This window comes from Oncorhynchus clarkii, chromosome 23 (genome assembly GCF_045791955.1).
Source record: "Oncorhynchus clarkii lewisi isolate Uvic-CL-2024 chromosome 23, UVic_Ocla_1.0, whole genome shotgun sequence".
Lineage (NCBI taxonomy): Eukaryota > Metazoa > Chordata > Actinopteri > Salmoniformes > Salmonidae > Oncorhynchus > Oncorhynchus clarkii.
Window position 1 is genome coordinate 10,375,837 of NC_092169.1, and position 15,623 is coordinate 10,391,459.

The 15,623-nt window shown below is 50.2% G+C and overlaps 1 protein-coding gene across 1 annotated transcript; it reads right to left on the reverse strand.

Annotated features, from left to right (window-relative positions):
* Positions 1-8,114: 8,114 nt before the first annotated feature.
* LOC139381338 (G protein-regulated inducer of neurite outgrowth 2-like) lies at positions 8,115-11,671 on the reverse strand. The gene is made up of 2 exons (XM_071124792.1): positions 11,630-11,671; positions 8,115-9,698 (listed from the first exon to the last, which is right to left on the reverse strand). Exon 2 carries the CDS (start codon positions 9,687-9,689, stop codon positions 8,115-8,117), a length of 1,575 nt encoding a protein of 524 aa, XP_070980893.1. The 5' UTR covers positions 9,690-9,698; positions 11,630-11,671.
* Positions 11,672-15,623: the final 3,952 nt, after the last annotated feature.

Consider the following 15,623-nt stretch of genomic DNA (forward strand, 5'->3'; position numbering starts at 1 on the left):
GCACACACTGTACATTGACTTTTTTCTATTGTGTTATTGACTGTACGTTTGTTTATTCCATGTGTAACTCTGTGTTGTTGTTTGTGTCGCACTGCTTTGCTTTATCTTGGCCAGGTCGCAGTTGTGAATGAGAACTTGTTCTCAACTGGCCTACCTGGTTAAATAAAAGTGAAATAAAACATTTCATTAAGCACACCTTGCAGTTTCATTTAAAGGGGAAATCTCCATTAGTACATCCATTTTTTTTAACTTTTAAATTAATTAGATATATTCCAAAAGATACAGTAAGCTTGTTTTACTCTCTTGATTATAAACAAAAACTGTGTCGCCTCAGAACATGGTTACATTTCTCAAGCTCTCAACTGCAGGTTGAACCTTCCGTAGGTGAAAAATATTTATCATTTTGTGAATTATCCGCTCCAGTGATGTTGTTTTTGTCACATATTAACAAGGTAGGTGGAATCAAGCGCAGAGAGCAGGTGCAGTGAGTCGATAGTTTATTCTCCGGAACAAACACTGAAAACCCGAAAACAGGGTGAAATAATCCAACACAGGATTAAGATATATCGGAGCAAATAGCACAATACGTAATCACTAAAATACATGAAACCAAAACAATCCCGCACGAAACAAGGGCGGGACAACCTACTATAAATAAGGACGTCAATAAACTAAAATACACACAGGTGAAACTAATAAGACAAAACCAACAGACAAACGAAAAAGGGATCGATGGTGGCTAGTAGGACGGTGACGACGACCGCCGAGCACCGCCCGAACAGGCAGGGGAGCCAACTTCGGCGGAAGTCGTGACAGTACCCCCCCCCTGACGCGCGGCCCCCGCAGCGCGCCGCCACCGTCCTCGAGGACGACCCGGAGGACGAGGTGCTGGGCGATCCGGGTGGAGGCGGTGGAAATCACTCAGGAGAGAAGGGTCCAACATGTCCCTCACCGGAACCCAGCATCTCTCCTCCGGACCGTACCCCTCCCAGTCCACGAGGTACTGTAGGCCCCCCACCCGGCGTCTCGAATCCAGAATGCCCCGAACTGTGTACGCCGGGGACCCCTCGATGTCCAGGGGGGGCGGAGGGACCTCAGGCACCTCACCTTCTTGCAGGGGACCAGCCACCACCGGCCTGAGGAGAGACACATGAAACGAGGGGTTAATACGGTAATACCTAGGAAGTTGTAACCTGTAACACACCTCGTTTATTCTCCTCAGGACTTTAAACGGCCCCACACACTGCGGCCCCAGCTTCCGACAGGGCAGGCGGAGGGGCAGGTTCCGGGTCGAGAGCCAGACCCTGTCCCCCGGTGCAAACACGGGGGCCTCACTGCGGTGTTGGTCAGCGCTCCTCTTCTGCCGTTCGCCCGCTAACCGTAGTGAGTCCTGAACGGCTTTCCATGTGTCCTTGGAGCGCTGTACCCATTCCTCCACCGCAGGAGCCTCGGTCTGGCTCTGATGCCATGGAGCCAGGACCGGCTGGTAACCTAGCACACACTCAAAAGGAGACAAGTTAGTTGAGGAGTGGCGTAGGGAGTTCTGAGCTAGTTCAGCCCAGGGAACATACCTTGCCCACTCACCAGGCCGGTCCCGGCAATAGGACCGCAGAAACCTGCCCACCTCTTGATTTACGCGCTCCACCTGCCCATTACTCTCGGGGTGAAAACCTGAGGTTAAGCTGACCGAGACCCCCAGTCTCTCCATAAACGCCCTCCATACTCTGGACGTGAATTGGGGACCCCGATCAGAAACGATGTCCTCAGGCACCCCATAGTGCCGGAAGACATGGGTAAACAAGGCCTCAGCAGTCTGCAGGGTCGTAGGGAGACCGGGCAACGGGATGAGACGACAAGACTTAGAAAACCGATCCACAACGACCAGGATTGTAGTACTTCCCTGGGACGGGGGAAGGTCGGTAAGAAAGTCCACCGATAAGTGTGTCCACGGCCGTTGTGGAACGGGGAGGGGTTGTAATTTCCCTCTAGGCAAGTGCCGAGGAGCCTTGCTCTGAGCACACACGGAGCAGGAGGAGTCATAAAATCTCACGTCTTTAGCTAGCGTGGGCCACCAGTATCTCCCTCTCAGACTCCGCACTGTCCTCTCGATGCCCGGATGACCCGAGGAGGGGAGAGTATGAGCCCACCGAATCAGCTTGTCCCGGACCCCCCTCGGTACGTACTGGGTTCCTACTGGACAGTTGGGGGGGGCCGGCTCTGACCGTGAGGCCCTCTCTATCTCTGCGTCCACCTCCCATACCACCGGTGCCACGAGACATGACGGTGAAATGATGGGAGTTAGCTCAACGGGCCGCTCCTCGGTATCATAGAGGCGGGACAGCGCGTCGGCCTTGGTGTTTTTGGAGCCGGGCCGGTATGAGAGGGTAAACCGGAATCTGGTAAAAAACATGGCCCATCTAGCCTGACGTGGATTCATTCTCTTCGCTGCCCGGATATACTCGAGATTACGATGGTCAGTCCAGATGAGAAAGGGGTGTTTAGCCCCCTCAAGCCAATGTCTCCACACCTTCAGAGCCTTGACTACAGCTAACAACTCCCGGTCCCCCACATCATAGTTTCGCTCCGCTGGGCTGAGCTTGCTCGAAAAAAAAGCACAAGGGCGAAGTTTGGGTGGCACGCCTGAGCGTTGGGACAGCACGGCTCCGACCCCAGCCTCGGACGCATCCACCTCCACTATGAACGCTAAAGAGGGGTCCGGATGCGCCAACACGGGTGCATTGGTGAACAGCTCCTTCAAACGAGTGAATGCTCTGCCCGCCTCTGCTGACCAGCGCAAGCGCACCGGTCCTCCCCTCAGCAGCGAGGTGATGGGAGCAGCTACCTGACCAAAACCCCGGATAAACCTCCGGTAGTAATTGGCAAACCCTAAAAACCGCTGCACCTCTTTCACCGTGGTCGGAGTCGGCCAATTACGCACGGCTGTAACGCGGTCATCCTCCATCACCACCCCAGAGGTGGAAATACGATATCCCAGGAAGGAAACGGACTGTTTGAAAAACTCACATTTCTCCGCCTTGCAATACAGATCATGCTCCAGCAGTCGCCCAAGTACCTTACGCACCAGAGACACATGCGCCGCGCGTGTGGCAGAATAGATCAAGATGTCATCGATGTACACTACCACTCCCTGCCCGAGCAGGTCTCGGAGAATCTCGTCTACGAAGGATTGGAAAACGGCTGGAGCATTCTTCAACCCGTATGGCATGACGCGGTACTCATAATGACCAGATGTAGTACTGAATGCAGTTTTCCACTCATCCCCTCCCCGGATACGCACCAGATTATACGCGCTCCTCAGGTCCAGTTTTGTGAAGAAGCGCGCCCCGTGAAATGATTCCACCGCCGTGGCGATGAGAGGTAGTGGGTAACTAAACCCCACTGTGATGGAATTTAGACCTCTATAATCAATGCACGGACGCAGACCTCCATCCTTCTTCTTCACAAAAAAGAAGCTCGAGGAGACGGGTGATGCGGAGGGCCGAATGTACCCCTGTCTCAGTGATTCAGTAACGTATGTTTCCATCGCTACCGTCTCCTCCTGGGACAATGGATACACGTGACTCCTAGGAAGTGCAGCGTTCTCCAGAAGGTTTATCACGCAGTCCTCTCGACGATGAGGTGGTAATTGGGTCGCCTTCTTTTTACTGAAGGCGATAGCCAAATCGGCATATTCAGAGGGAATGCGCACGGTGGAAACTTGGTCTGGACTCTCCACCGTAGTCGCACCAACGGCAACTCCTCTACACCTACCTGAACACTCCTCTGACCACCCCTTAAGAGCCCCCTGTCGCCAGGAAATCACCGGGTTGTGTTGAGCTAACCAGGGAACCCCCAACACCACCGGAAACGCAGGTGAATCTATAAGGAACAGACTAATCTGCTCCTTATGATCCCCCTGCGTTACCATGTCCAGTGGCACCGTAGCCTCCCTAATCACTCCTGACCCTAATGGTCGGCTATCTAATGAGTGCACGGGGAAAGGTTGATCTACCGACACCAGGGGAATCCCTAGCCTTAACGCAAGCCCACGATCCATGAAATTCCCAGCTGCGCCTGAATCGACTAGCGCCTTATGCTGTAGAGAGGGAAAAAACCCAGGGAAAGAAATCAAAACATACACATGACCGACAGGAGGCTCTGGGTGAGTCTGGTGCTTACTCACCTGGGGTGATCGAGCAGTGCTCCGCCTGCCATCCCGACTCCCAGACGAGTTCCTCCAGCACCGGTCTGACGTGTGCCCTCGTCGACCACAACTGGTGCAGGAGGACACTCCTCCTCCGGTCTCCCTCGAAGCTGCCCCTCCTAATTCCATAGGGATAGGGGCAGGAGGGCTGGGAAGTGGAAACGACAGGGCCTGATCCGAACGCCCGCGAGCAGCCAGCAGATTGTCGAGACGAATAGCCAAGTCAATGAGCTCATCCAGTGTGCAGGTGGTGTCCCGACATGCCAGCTCCCTGCGGACGTCCTCCCTGAGACTGCATCTGAAATGGTCGACCAAGGCCCTGTCGTTCCATCCTGCTCCTGCGGCCAGGGTCCTGAACTCCAGAGCAAAGTCCTGAGCGCTCCTCGTCTCCTGCCGCAGGTGGAACAGCCGTTCACCCGCCGCCCGACCCTCTGGTGGATGGTCAAAAACAGCTCGGAATCGGCGGGTGAACTCTGGGTAATTATCCCTCGCCGAGTCCGGGCCATTCCATACTGCGTTGGCCCACTCGAGGGCTCGCCCAGTCAAGCAGGAGACGAGGGCGCTCACGCTCTCCTCTCCAGAGGGAGCAGGACGCACGGTAGCCAGGTATAGCTCCAGTTGAAGGAGGAAACCCTGGCACCCAGCCGCCGTTCCGTCATACTCCCGTGGGAGTGTCAACCGCAGAGCCCCGGAGCCAGATGTGGTCACAGGAACAGGAGGTGCTGGAGAAGGGGGTGCTAGCGATGATGTGGGAAGACCACTCCTCTCCCATCGATCCATCCTCTCCATCATTTGGTCCATGGCAGAACCAATCCGATGGAGCACGCTGGTGTGGTGGAGGACTCTCTCCTCCATCGATGGGAGAGGAGACGCGGCTGCTCCTGCTGATTCCATGGGTGGTGCGGGATTCTGTCACGTATTAACAAGGTAGGTGGAATCAAGCGCAGAGAGCAGGTGCAGTGAGTCGATAGTTTATTCTCCGGAACAAACACTGAAAACCCGAAAACAGGGTGAAATAATCCAACACAGGATTAAGATATATCGGAGCAAATAGCACAATACGTAATCACTAAAATACATGAAACCAAAACAATCCCGCACGAAACAAGGGCGGGACAACCTACTATAAATAAGGACGTCAATAAACTAAAATACACACAGGTGAAACTAATAAGACAAAACCAACAGACAAACGAAAAAGGGATCGATGGTGGCTAGTAGGACGGTGACGACGACCGCCGAGCACCGCCCGAACAGGCAGGGGAGCCAACTTCGGCGGAAGTCGTGACAGTTTTTGAGCTTTACCGCAAGGTAGACAATGAGACAAAACATATTTGAATTCTTTGTAGTGACTGAATTACAATGTGGCATTCTAAATACCTGACATTAGTGTCACCAGAGGTTCGTTTAACCTCAGTAATAAAAAGGAGGGAAACCTCCTAGATGCTTCAATTCAGACTTCATCTAAGAGACATTATCTGGGACATACACTTTATTAGGTAACACCACCCCGTTCACGAAAATGGATCACTCCTTCAGGCAGTGAGTCACGTGGCCGTGGCTTGTTGTATAAATCTGGCAGACAGGTATCGAGGCATTCAGTTACTGTTCGATTTAATGTTAGAATGGGCAAAACCAGTGACCTAAGCGACTTTGAGCGTGGTATTTTACACACGACAGTGTCTAGGGTTTACCGAGAATGGTACGACGAACAAAGAACATTCAGTCAGCGGCAGACCTGTGGTCGAAAACAGCTCATTGATGAGAGAGGTCGAAGGAGAATGGCAAGAATGGTGCAGGCTAACAGGCGTGTCACAAACGGCGCAGTACAACAGTGTTGTGCAGAACCGCATCTCGGGAACGCACAAGTCATCGAGAAGCTCCAGTGGGCACGCGATCACCAACACTGGACAATTGAAGAGTTGAAAAACATTGCCTGGAACATGACAGTGAGTTCAGTTAACTTGAGGGGCCTGCGCAGTTCCAAGACAGCAACCCTATAGAGCATCTTTGGGATGAGATGGAGCGGGCTGTTCGCAGCATGAGTGTACCGTCGTCCAATCTGCAGCAACTGCATGATGCCATCACATCAGTATGGACCAACATCCCTGTGGAAAGTTTACAACACCTTGTATATTGCCCCGAAGAATTCAGACTGCTCTGGAGGCAAAGGGGGAGGACGTCAACCTGGTACTAGATAGGTGTACCTAATAAACTGGTTATGTCCTAATATACATCAGTGGAGGCTGCTGTTGGGAGGACGGCTCATAATAATGGCTGGAATGGAGTGAATGGAATGGTAGAAAACACGTTTGATACCATTCCATTAACTCCACTCCAGACAATATTTTGAGCCGTCCTCCCAACAGCAGCCTCCACTGATATACATACATAACCATTAATACAGGTTTCTAAAGACCTGATAACAGCAGTCATATTCTACTGATAAGGACTGCTATTAACGTATCATCACGCCCTCCACTACAAACCCAACACTGATGAACAGCCTGTGCTATGACCTGAAACGGCAAAATATGATAAAGGAATTGTATTCAAATTATACTATAAAGAACAAAAGAGCCCTTTAATGCCAAGCTTGGTAATTATTTAATACACAAGAATAACTTTCTTAAACATTATATTACTGATTTAATGATAAAACAGTTATTCCTGCATTGTAGCAACAGTAAAAGCTACTTTAAATCTGGTTATAATTGATTGAGCAAAATCTCTTTCAAACGCAATATGGAAGTGACATACTTGAAAGGTTTATGAAACTGACCGGCTAGTTGTAACTCATCCATTTTACAAAAGGCCTACCAATGCAGCACATTTTTATGGCACAGTAAATTGATAAGATTCTGTTACAGTGGTGATAGTTAACCTTTAACCCTCTGGTTAGATACAGTACATGACTAAAACATTGGCTGTGGTTTTGAGACAATCATCATGCAGAACATATAACACATTAGATCCGTTACCCATAATGTTTTTGAGACATATTAAAGTACAGGTTCAAATGCAATAAATGTTCATATGACAATGTTGAAAAATTGAAAGAAAGTATTATTCACAAATAGGCTATTTGGCCTTTTGTTATGTGCATTAATATATTGAATGATATCTGATGAGATTTTTCAGCTTTCTTGATCGACGTTTTCCAGTCTGTTAACCCTTTCTCTATGTCACGGTATTCTCCGCTGCATCACAGTGTTGGATAAATCATCTGAGATCACAGAATTTGAGGTTAGTTAAAGACTTATTTTATATGCCAGTAGAATGAAGTACTGCTAAATCAGGTGTGTGATAACTTCTCTATATTTTCAATGTGAATATGGGGCAGTAGAAATAATGTGAAAAGAAATGCAAAAAAACGAAAACTATTGTATGCTTCAAACATTCACACAGAATTTGATTAAATCCTAGCATTAGAAATGAGAAAGATAGACATTTATTTCCAGCCATAGTGATTAGAAGTCTATGGTGTATTGATGCTATCTTTTCCCACTCTGTGTTGTTAATAACTTTTAGCTTGTCTGTTTACAGAAACCCCTAGTTATTCCCCCCTAGTAAATAAATCAACTCTAAATGATAAAGAAATAATTGTATCCCTTTGTTTGACTGTTGTGGCAGCACTCTGTTCTATCACTGGGCATCTATGCTGATGATGAAGGTACAATTACGAATGAATTCCATCCAAATGCAACCTTTCACTCTCTGTCCATTCACCTCTTTTATCAATATGATGGTAGGTTCTTGTACACATGCCAATATTCTGACTGACACACAGATGATCTTATTCACTATGTGAGGCTGGTCACACTGTCTCTGGTGTTTTGGGGTCACATTTGATGCATAATAAAGCTGCTGCCAACTTGACCACTAAGCACAGTGTTCAGGTCTCCCCCCGTCAGTCCACTGCCGTGCTGGAGCTTGCGCAGCAGGCTGGGGTCCTGATTGAGCCCATCACCCCGCCCCTCTTCTTCCTGTCGCCGGCGCCAATACTGCTCTTCCTGGACGTGGCCGTATCCTGGCAGGACAGGTTAGCAGCGCGGCCAGCCGTCTCCTTGATCTGCAGCTCCAGGTGCTTTTGGATGGCCAGACCAAGCTCCTCAGGGTCCACAGACGCCCCGTACACCTCCCACGTCATCCCTTCCGCGTCCCACTTCACCTCCTTCACTGGGGACTTCTGGGATGTATCCGTCTCATTCCCGCTCTCGTTCCCATTCTCGTTCCTGTTCTTCTCCACCAGGCAGACCTGGGGGAACACATGGGCCAGGCATGCCTCGTGGATCTTCCCAGTCTGCACCCCCACGTCCCTGAGCTCCCTGTGGGATGTCATAGTCCCTGTGTCCCTGGTGGCTCTATTGTTGCTGCTAGGACAACTATTCTCCTGCTGCTGCAGGGCTCCACTAGGAGGCAGAGTGTTGGCCCAGGAGCAGTTGAGGTTGCAATTGAGGTTGCAGCATTGCAGCAGGCGCTTGGCATCCAGTCCTGTCTCACTGCCAGAGGACATGAGACAAGGGAGGGAGATGAGGGTAGGCGCCGGGTGAGGTGGCAGCACCCTCTGGTCCCTGAACTTAGCTTCGGTGCCTGGAAAGCGTGGCATCAACTGGGCAGTGGCGAGGATGGGCTGGGGGTGGCAGTACGCCGCAAACGTGTCCTCCAACGCCCCGTGGTGATGGACAAAAGTGCAGTAGCAGATGGCCTCCTCACATGAATGTTGTTGTTGGGTCTCATCGCCGACCTCAGCGGCTGTGTTAGAGGGGCCAGGGGCACCGACCCTGACACTCCCGGCCTGAGGCTGCTGTGTGGGGCTGCCTCCTCTACCATTTCCCCCTCTGCCGGTGATGTTGACAGTGTTGCAGTTCTGGACCTGCATGGGCTGCTTGCAGGCAAACCTGGAGAAGGCCTGAGGAGAGGCATCCTGGAAAAGGTAGTCTCTCCCTGGATACAAGGGGCAGCTGGTCTCACTGCGGGGTGGGGGGGCAGAGACCTCCCTGAGCATGTGGAGGGTATGTGAGTGACTCCTCTGGACAGGCAACCTGGACAGATCCAGTCCTCTCAGGTCTTTCTGGGATGATGACGAGGGGTAAGGCTCCTGGCTCTCTCCGAAGGCTGATAACATGTCCCCGCTGGCTTGGTGACCATGGCTGGTGATGCCCTCTTCATGGTGATGGGCTGTGTATGATGACTCAGCCATACTGTGAGGGCGAACAGTAGTCCTGGGGTCCACATGTTGTTGGATGGTGTGCTGGACAGCCTGAGTAGGCCCCTGGCTGTCATTCTTTCTGTCTCTGTTAGAGCATGGAGCTGTATGCTCACTGGAGCTCCTCCTGAGTTCCTCCTGCCTCAGGGGACCTGTCAGCCCATCTGTGGAGCTCTTGGAGAGGGGTAAAAAGGGGTCGGTAAAGAGGGCAGAGTCAAGGGAAACACTGCCCTCTGGTGGGTATAACTCAGACACAGGATGCCCACTCTCTGCCATGGGAAAGCCCTGGAACACAATGGAAATTAACAGAGCATCAACAATATGGCTCAAAATAAGCTCTTATTGTATGATAAGGAAAGCTAACACAGTTTATGCATGAGGACGCCCTGATGAAACCAGTCATCTGGTACCATGCTAATTGCTTCATTATGAGATGAGTCATCATCCTGCTGGGAGTAGTCTAGTGTAATGCCAGACTTGACAGCTAGAATTTCACAGTGTTTTTTCTTTCTTCATTTTTATAATTGAAGTTGAGTCTAGTCCCAAGTGTTTTCACAGTGTTAGTGTAGTTGTTTTGTTGATTTACAAGAGAGACACAGACACAACCATTTGGTCTCTGCAGCTTAAACGTTAAGGCCTTGATTATCTCTTGTACACAGATTGTGGTGCCAGCCTAAACCAGAGGGTCATTGGTTTTGTCCACTACAGAAGGGGGCATGCCATGAGCAAACTGGTCAGGTATCTCTCACTCACAGTGGCAGAGATTAGGCCGTTCAGATTAGGTCTGGATCAGCCCCTCACTGATCCATAAGATTACAAGAGAAACACAGGATTGTCTATGTCTTCTTTGAGAGCATTAGGGGGTGTCTTCAATGTAGGCTCTCTAAAGCTTTGGTAGTGGGATGTGTTAACTTGTGACATGGCGTGATGATATGATGTCGGCTAGAGTGCTGAACCTCAATCACAAAACCTTTAACTTTTAAGTAAAATACCCTGAAATTATATACACACAATACAGAAATGATCATGTACCTTCTATGGGCTTTTGAAAAATATGCATTTAATTGTCCATTGATGTCTTGTTATTCTACTTTACATATGAGGCCTCTAGGGGCAGTTTAAAAAGCATCACCAATGAGTCTGCTCTACCCTTGGAGCCAAATGGCTCTCCATCCCACCCCAGTCCCATGGTACACCTCCTCGTTATTTACATGTAGGGTCTCTGTGAGGGGCTCTTCAGGCTGAATATGAATATTATAATGAATAATGAATATCTGTTACAGTCTTTTTGGGGATAACATGCATGATAGTGTTAGTCTCATGTTAGTCTCTGTGCATTATTCAGTGTATTTATTGAAGGAATCTGTGTTGACAGCTCACAAGCTGAATGTCTTCGCAGTGAATTACAACATATGTAAATCGTATTGTCTACAGACAAGACAAACCCATTCAATTCAATGTTTACAATGTTGACAGGCAACAGCAAACGCTCAAGTCATTTAATGTTGTGCAATGAAATCACTGTATGGCCTGGTGTCAGTGGGCAAAGTGTTAGCATGCCTTTCTTTAATATTGACTGACTAGCCACATGTTCCTCACAGCTAACAAGCTGCTGCTGATCCGAAGCACGGAGTTGTCTCTCTCCTATAAATTGGCTACATCTAAGCTGGTTTGAACCAAAGGTCACTTCTGACAATAGACAGATCAGGCAGATGATATGCCATAAAGTGTAGGAACATGAGTCCAGTCAGTGAAAAATAATGGCGTGCTAACACTTTGCCCGCTGACACTAGAACAAAACACCTGATCTGTGCTAGTCTGAAAATAGAGATGTGAGAAGTCAATTTAATGAATTAGTGGCCTTTTTTATTTTTACAGTAATGCTTCTTTTTACAATAACATTTCAGAATATACCTCCTCACACAACGCAACAAATTGATATTCTTTCTGCTATGCTATACAAACACCTAAATAATAACAATGCCTCAACTATCTGAACTTTGTATGAGACTAGGGACAGCTTGTGACTGACTGCATGTATTGACTCACTCAGGGGCCTACATCAACCCCCCCCCCCCCCCCCCCCCCCCCCCCTACACACACATGCATGCAGTACATAAACACGCGCACACATGCAAGCCACGCATGCACACACACCCACACACAGAAATTTAACCATTTCATCCTGAAAAGTCTCTGTTGTAACCCCTGCTTACCTTTCAGGAAGAATATGAGATCCGTGCCTTATGTTCCTTTTCTCTCCTCCTCCTCTCCCTCTCTTTCTCAATCACTCAGTGTCAGAGTCCAGTTATCCCCCAGGATCCCCGGAGAACCCCTGTTAGTCCAGGATGTTGGAAAGGAAAAGGAAAGCGCTTCTCCTTCCCTCACATCCACAGGTGACTCCCCCCCCCTCTCTCGCCACCATCCACAGTGCCCTCCCTTCCACTAGTCTCCTCCTCTTCCTTCTCCCTCCCTCTATCCTGGCTGTGAACAAGATGGAGGAAACCTTGAGATAATCCTCTCTTTCATCTGATTACAAATGAGAGGCTGCGAATCTTTAAATCCCTTTCCAGGAGACAGGGGTAGTGTGTGTGCGAATGTGTGTGTGTCTATATGTGTGTGTGTGTGTGTGTGTGTGTGAGACGTTGTTAGAGATGGGTGGTGGTGGTTGTTTGGCTTTGTGTGTGGTGTACAGGGGGATGGTAGATAGGACTAGGGGATTGGATGGAGAGGGGGAGGGAGAATGATAATGAGGAGATGCACAGATAGTCAGGCAGACAGCGTCATTGTCACTCCGTCCACCTGGGAGAAAAAAATGAAACAGAAAAATGCATGAATGGGTGTTATCGAATAGAAGGTTTCACGGCGAAAAAACAGCCGCCCCTCACACAGACAGTCAGCCTCTGCCTCTCTCGCATCCTCTTCTCTCTCTCTCTCTCTCTCTCTCTCTCTCTGTCTCTCTCCTTCCCACTCATCCTCCTCTCTCTGTCTCTCTCTCTCACACACACACACACACACGTACACACCCACGCACACACACATTGTTTTGACTCCTACCTCACCTACTCCTTTACACACTCCCCATCAATCTCGCCCACTCTCCATCACTCTGTCCCTGTTGCTATGGAAACTGCAATACTCAATGGGACTCTGATGAATGTTCATTTTCTATGTTGCTGTGAGGCGACAGACAGCAAAACATGTCAGCCGGGAAACGACAGTGCTCATGGTTGTCAAGTAACAAGAGAACAATGTGATTTTATGTCAATTTTTTGTGCATGGATGTCACATGCCATGGTATGTCCGTGTTTTGCATGACAATTAATTAAAAAGCAGGAGTGTAATTTGCTTGAAAAGTCACATTAAAATGGAATGTAATGGGAGTATAAAACAGTATTTATTGTAGTTCATACGGCTATGTCACACCGATCCTTTTTAGTTTGTCTGTTGGTTTTGTCATATTAGTTTCACCTGTGTGTATTTTGGTTTAATTAGCTATCTTGTGACTGACTGCACTGTATGCATGTTTGACCCGCCCTTGTTTTGTGCGGGATTGTTTTTTGTTACTCTGTTGGTTGTGGTTTCATGTTTGTATTCTCCGGACTGTTTGGTCCTGTGTTTGGGCTGGTCTGTTTTATGCGCCCTGTATGTTGGCGTGACCGTTTTTTGCCGGAGAATAAATTACAATTTACCAACCCTGCTCTCTGCGCCTGATTCCAACCCACCACTCCTAGTAGGCTGTGACAGAATCCCGCACCGGAACATGGAATCAGCAGGAGAAGCCGCATCTCCTCTCCCATCATGGAGGAATGGGAGCGTTCTCCATAGGATTGGTTCAGCCATGGACCAAATGATGGAGAGGATGGATCGATGGGAGAGGAGTGGCCTTCCCACCTCATCTTCAGCACGCCCTCCTCCAGCACCTCCTGTTCCTGCTACCGCATCTGGCTCCGGGGCTCTTCGGCTGACGCTCCCACAGGAGTATGATGGAACGGCGGCTGGTGCCAGGGTTTCCTTCTACAACTGGAACTGTACCTGGCTACCGTGCGTCCTGTTCCCTCTGGAGAGGAGAGCGTGAGCGCCCTCGTCTCCTGTTTGACTGGGCGAGCTCTCGAGTGGGCCAACGCAGTGTGGAATGGTCCGGACTCTGCGAGGGATCATTACCCCGAGTTCACCTGCCGATTCTGAGCTGTGTTTGACCACCCACCAGAGGGTCGTGCGGCGGGTGAACGGCTGTTCCACCTGCGTCAGGAGACGAGGAGCGTGCAGGCCTTTGCCCTGGAGTTCAGGACCTTGGCCGTAGGAGCAGGGTGGAACGACAGGGCCATGATAGATCATTTCCGATGCAGTCTCAGGGAGGACGTCCGCAGGGAGCTAGTATGTCGGGACACCACCCTCACACTGGATGAACTCATTGACATGGCTATCCGTCTCGACAACCTGCTGGCTGCCCGCGGGCGTTCGGATGAGGTCCTGTCGTTTCCACTTCCCAGCCCTCCTGCCCCTATCCCTATGGAGTTAGGAGGGGCGGCTTCGAGGGGGACCGGAGGAGGAGTGTCCTCCTGCACCAGTTGTGGTCGGCGAGGGCACACGGCCGACCGGTGCTGAAGAAACTCATCTGGGAGTCGGGAGGGCAGGCGGAGCACTACTCGATCACCCCAGGTGAGTAAGCACCAGACTCACCCAGAGCTTCCTGTCGGTCATATATATGTGTTAACTTCTTTCCCTGGGTTTCTTCCCTCTCTACAGCATAAGGCACTAGTCGATTCAGGCGCAGCTGGGAATTTCATGGATAGTGGGCTTGCGTTAAGGCTAGGGATTCCCCTGGTGTCGTTAGACCTACCTTTCCCTGTGCACTCCTTAGATAGCCGACCATTAGGGTCAGGAGTAGTTAGGGAGGCTACGGTGCCGCTGGACATGGTAACGCAGGGGGGTCATAAGGAGCAGATTAGTCTGTTCCTTATAGATTCACCTGCGTTTCCAGTGGTGTTGGGAATTCCGTGGCTAGCTCAACACAACCCGGTGATTTCCTGGCGACAGGGGGCTCTTAAGGGGTGGTCAGAGGAGTGTTCAGGCAGGTGTATAGGAGTTGCCGTTGGTGCGACTACGGTGAAGAGTCCAGACCAGGTTTCCACCGTGCGCATTCCCTCTGAATATGCCGATTTGGCTATCACCAGTAAAAAGAGGGCGACCCAATTACCACCCCATCGTTGAGAGGACTGCGCAATAAACCTTCTGGAGAACGCTGCACTTCCTAGGAGTCACGTGTATCCATTGTCCCAGGAGGAGACAGTAGTGATGGAAACATATGTTGCTGAATCGCTGGGACAGGGGATGGAGGTCTGCGTCCGTGCATTGATTATAGAGGCCTAAATTCCATCACAGTGGGGTTTAGTTACCCACTACCTCTCATCGCTACGGCGGCGGAATCATTTCACGGGGCGCGCTTCTTCACAAAACTGGACCTGAGGAGTGTGTATAATCTGGTACGTATCCGGGGAGGAGATGAGTGGAAAACCGCATTTAGTACTACATCTGGTCATTATGAGTACCGCGTCATGCCATATGGGTTGAAGAATGCTCCAGTCGTCTTCCAATCCTTCGTAGATGAGATTCTCCGAGACCTGCTCGGGCAGGGAGTGGTAGTGTACGTCAATGACATCTTGATCTATTCTGCCACACGCGCGGCACATGTGTCTCTGGTGCGTAAGGTACTTGGGCGACTGCTGGAGCATGACCTGTATTGCAAGGCGGAGAAATGTGAGTTTTTCAAACAGACCGTTTCCTTCCTGGGTTATCATATTTCCACCTCCGGTTTGGTGATGGAGGATGACCGCGTTACAGTCGTGCGTAATTGGCCGACTCCGACCATGGTGAAAGAAGTGCAGCGGTTTTTAGGGTTTGCCAATTACTACCGGAGGTTTATCTGGGGTTTTGGTCAGGTGGCTGCTCCCATCACCTCACTGCTGAAGGGAGGACCGGTGCGCTTGCGTAGGTCAGCAGAGGCGGACAGAGCTTTCAGTCGTTTAAAGGAGCTGTTCACCAATGCGCCAGTGTTGGCGCATCCGGACCCCTCTTTAGCGTTCATAGTGTAGGTGGACGCGTCCGAGGCGGGGGTCGGGGCCGTGCTGTCCCAGCCCTCGGGCGTGCCACCCAAGCTCCGCCCTTGTGCCTTCTTTTCGAGAAAGCTCAGTCCAGCGGAGCGAAACT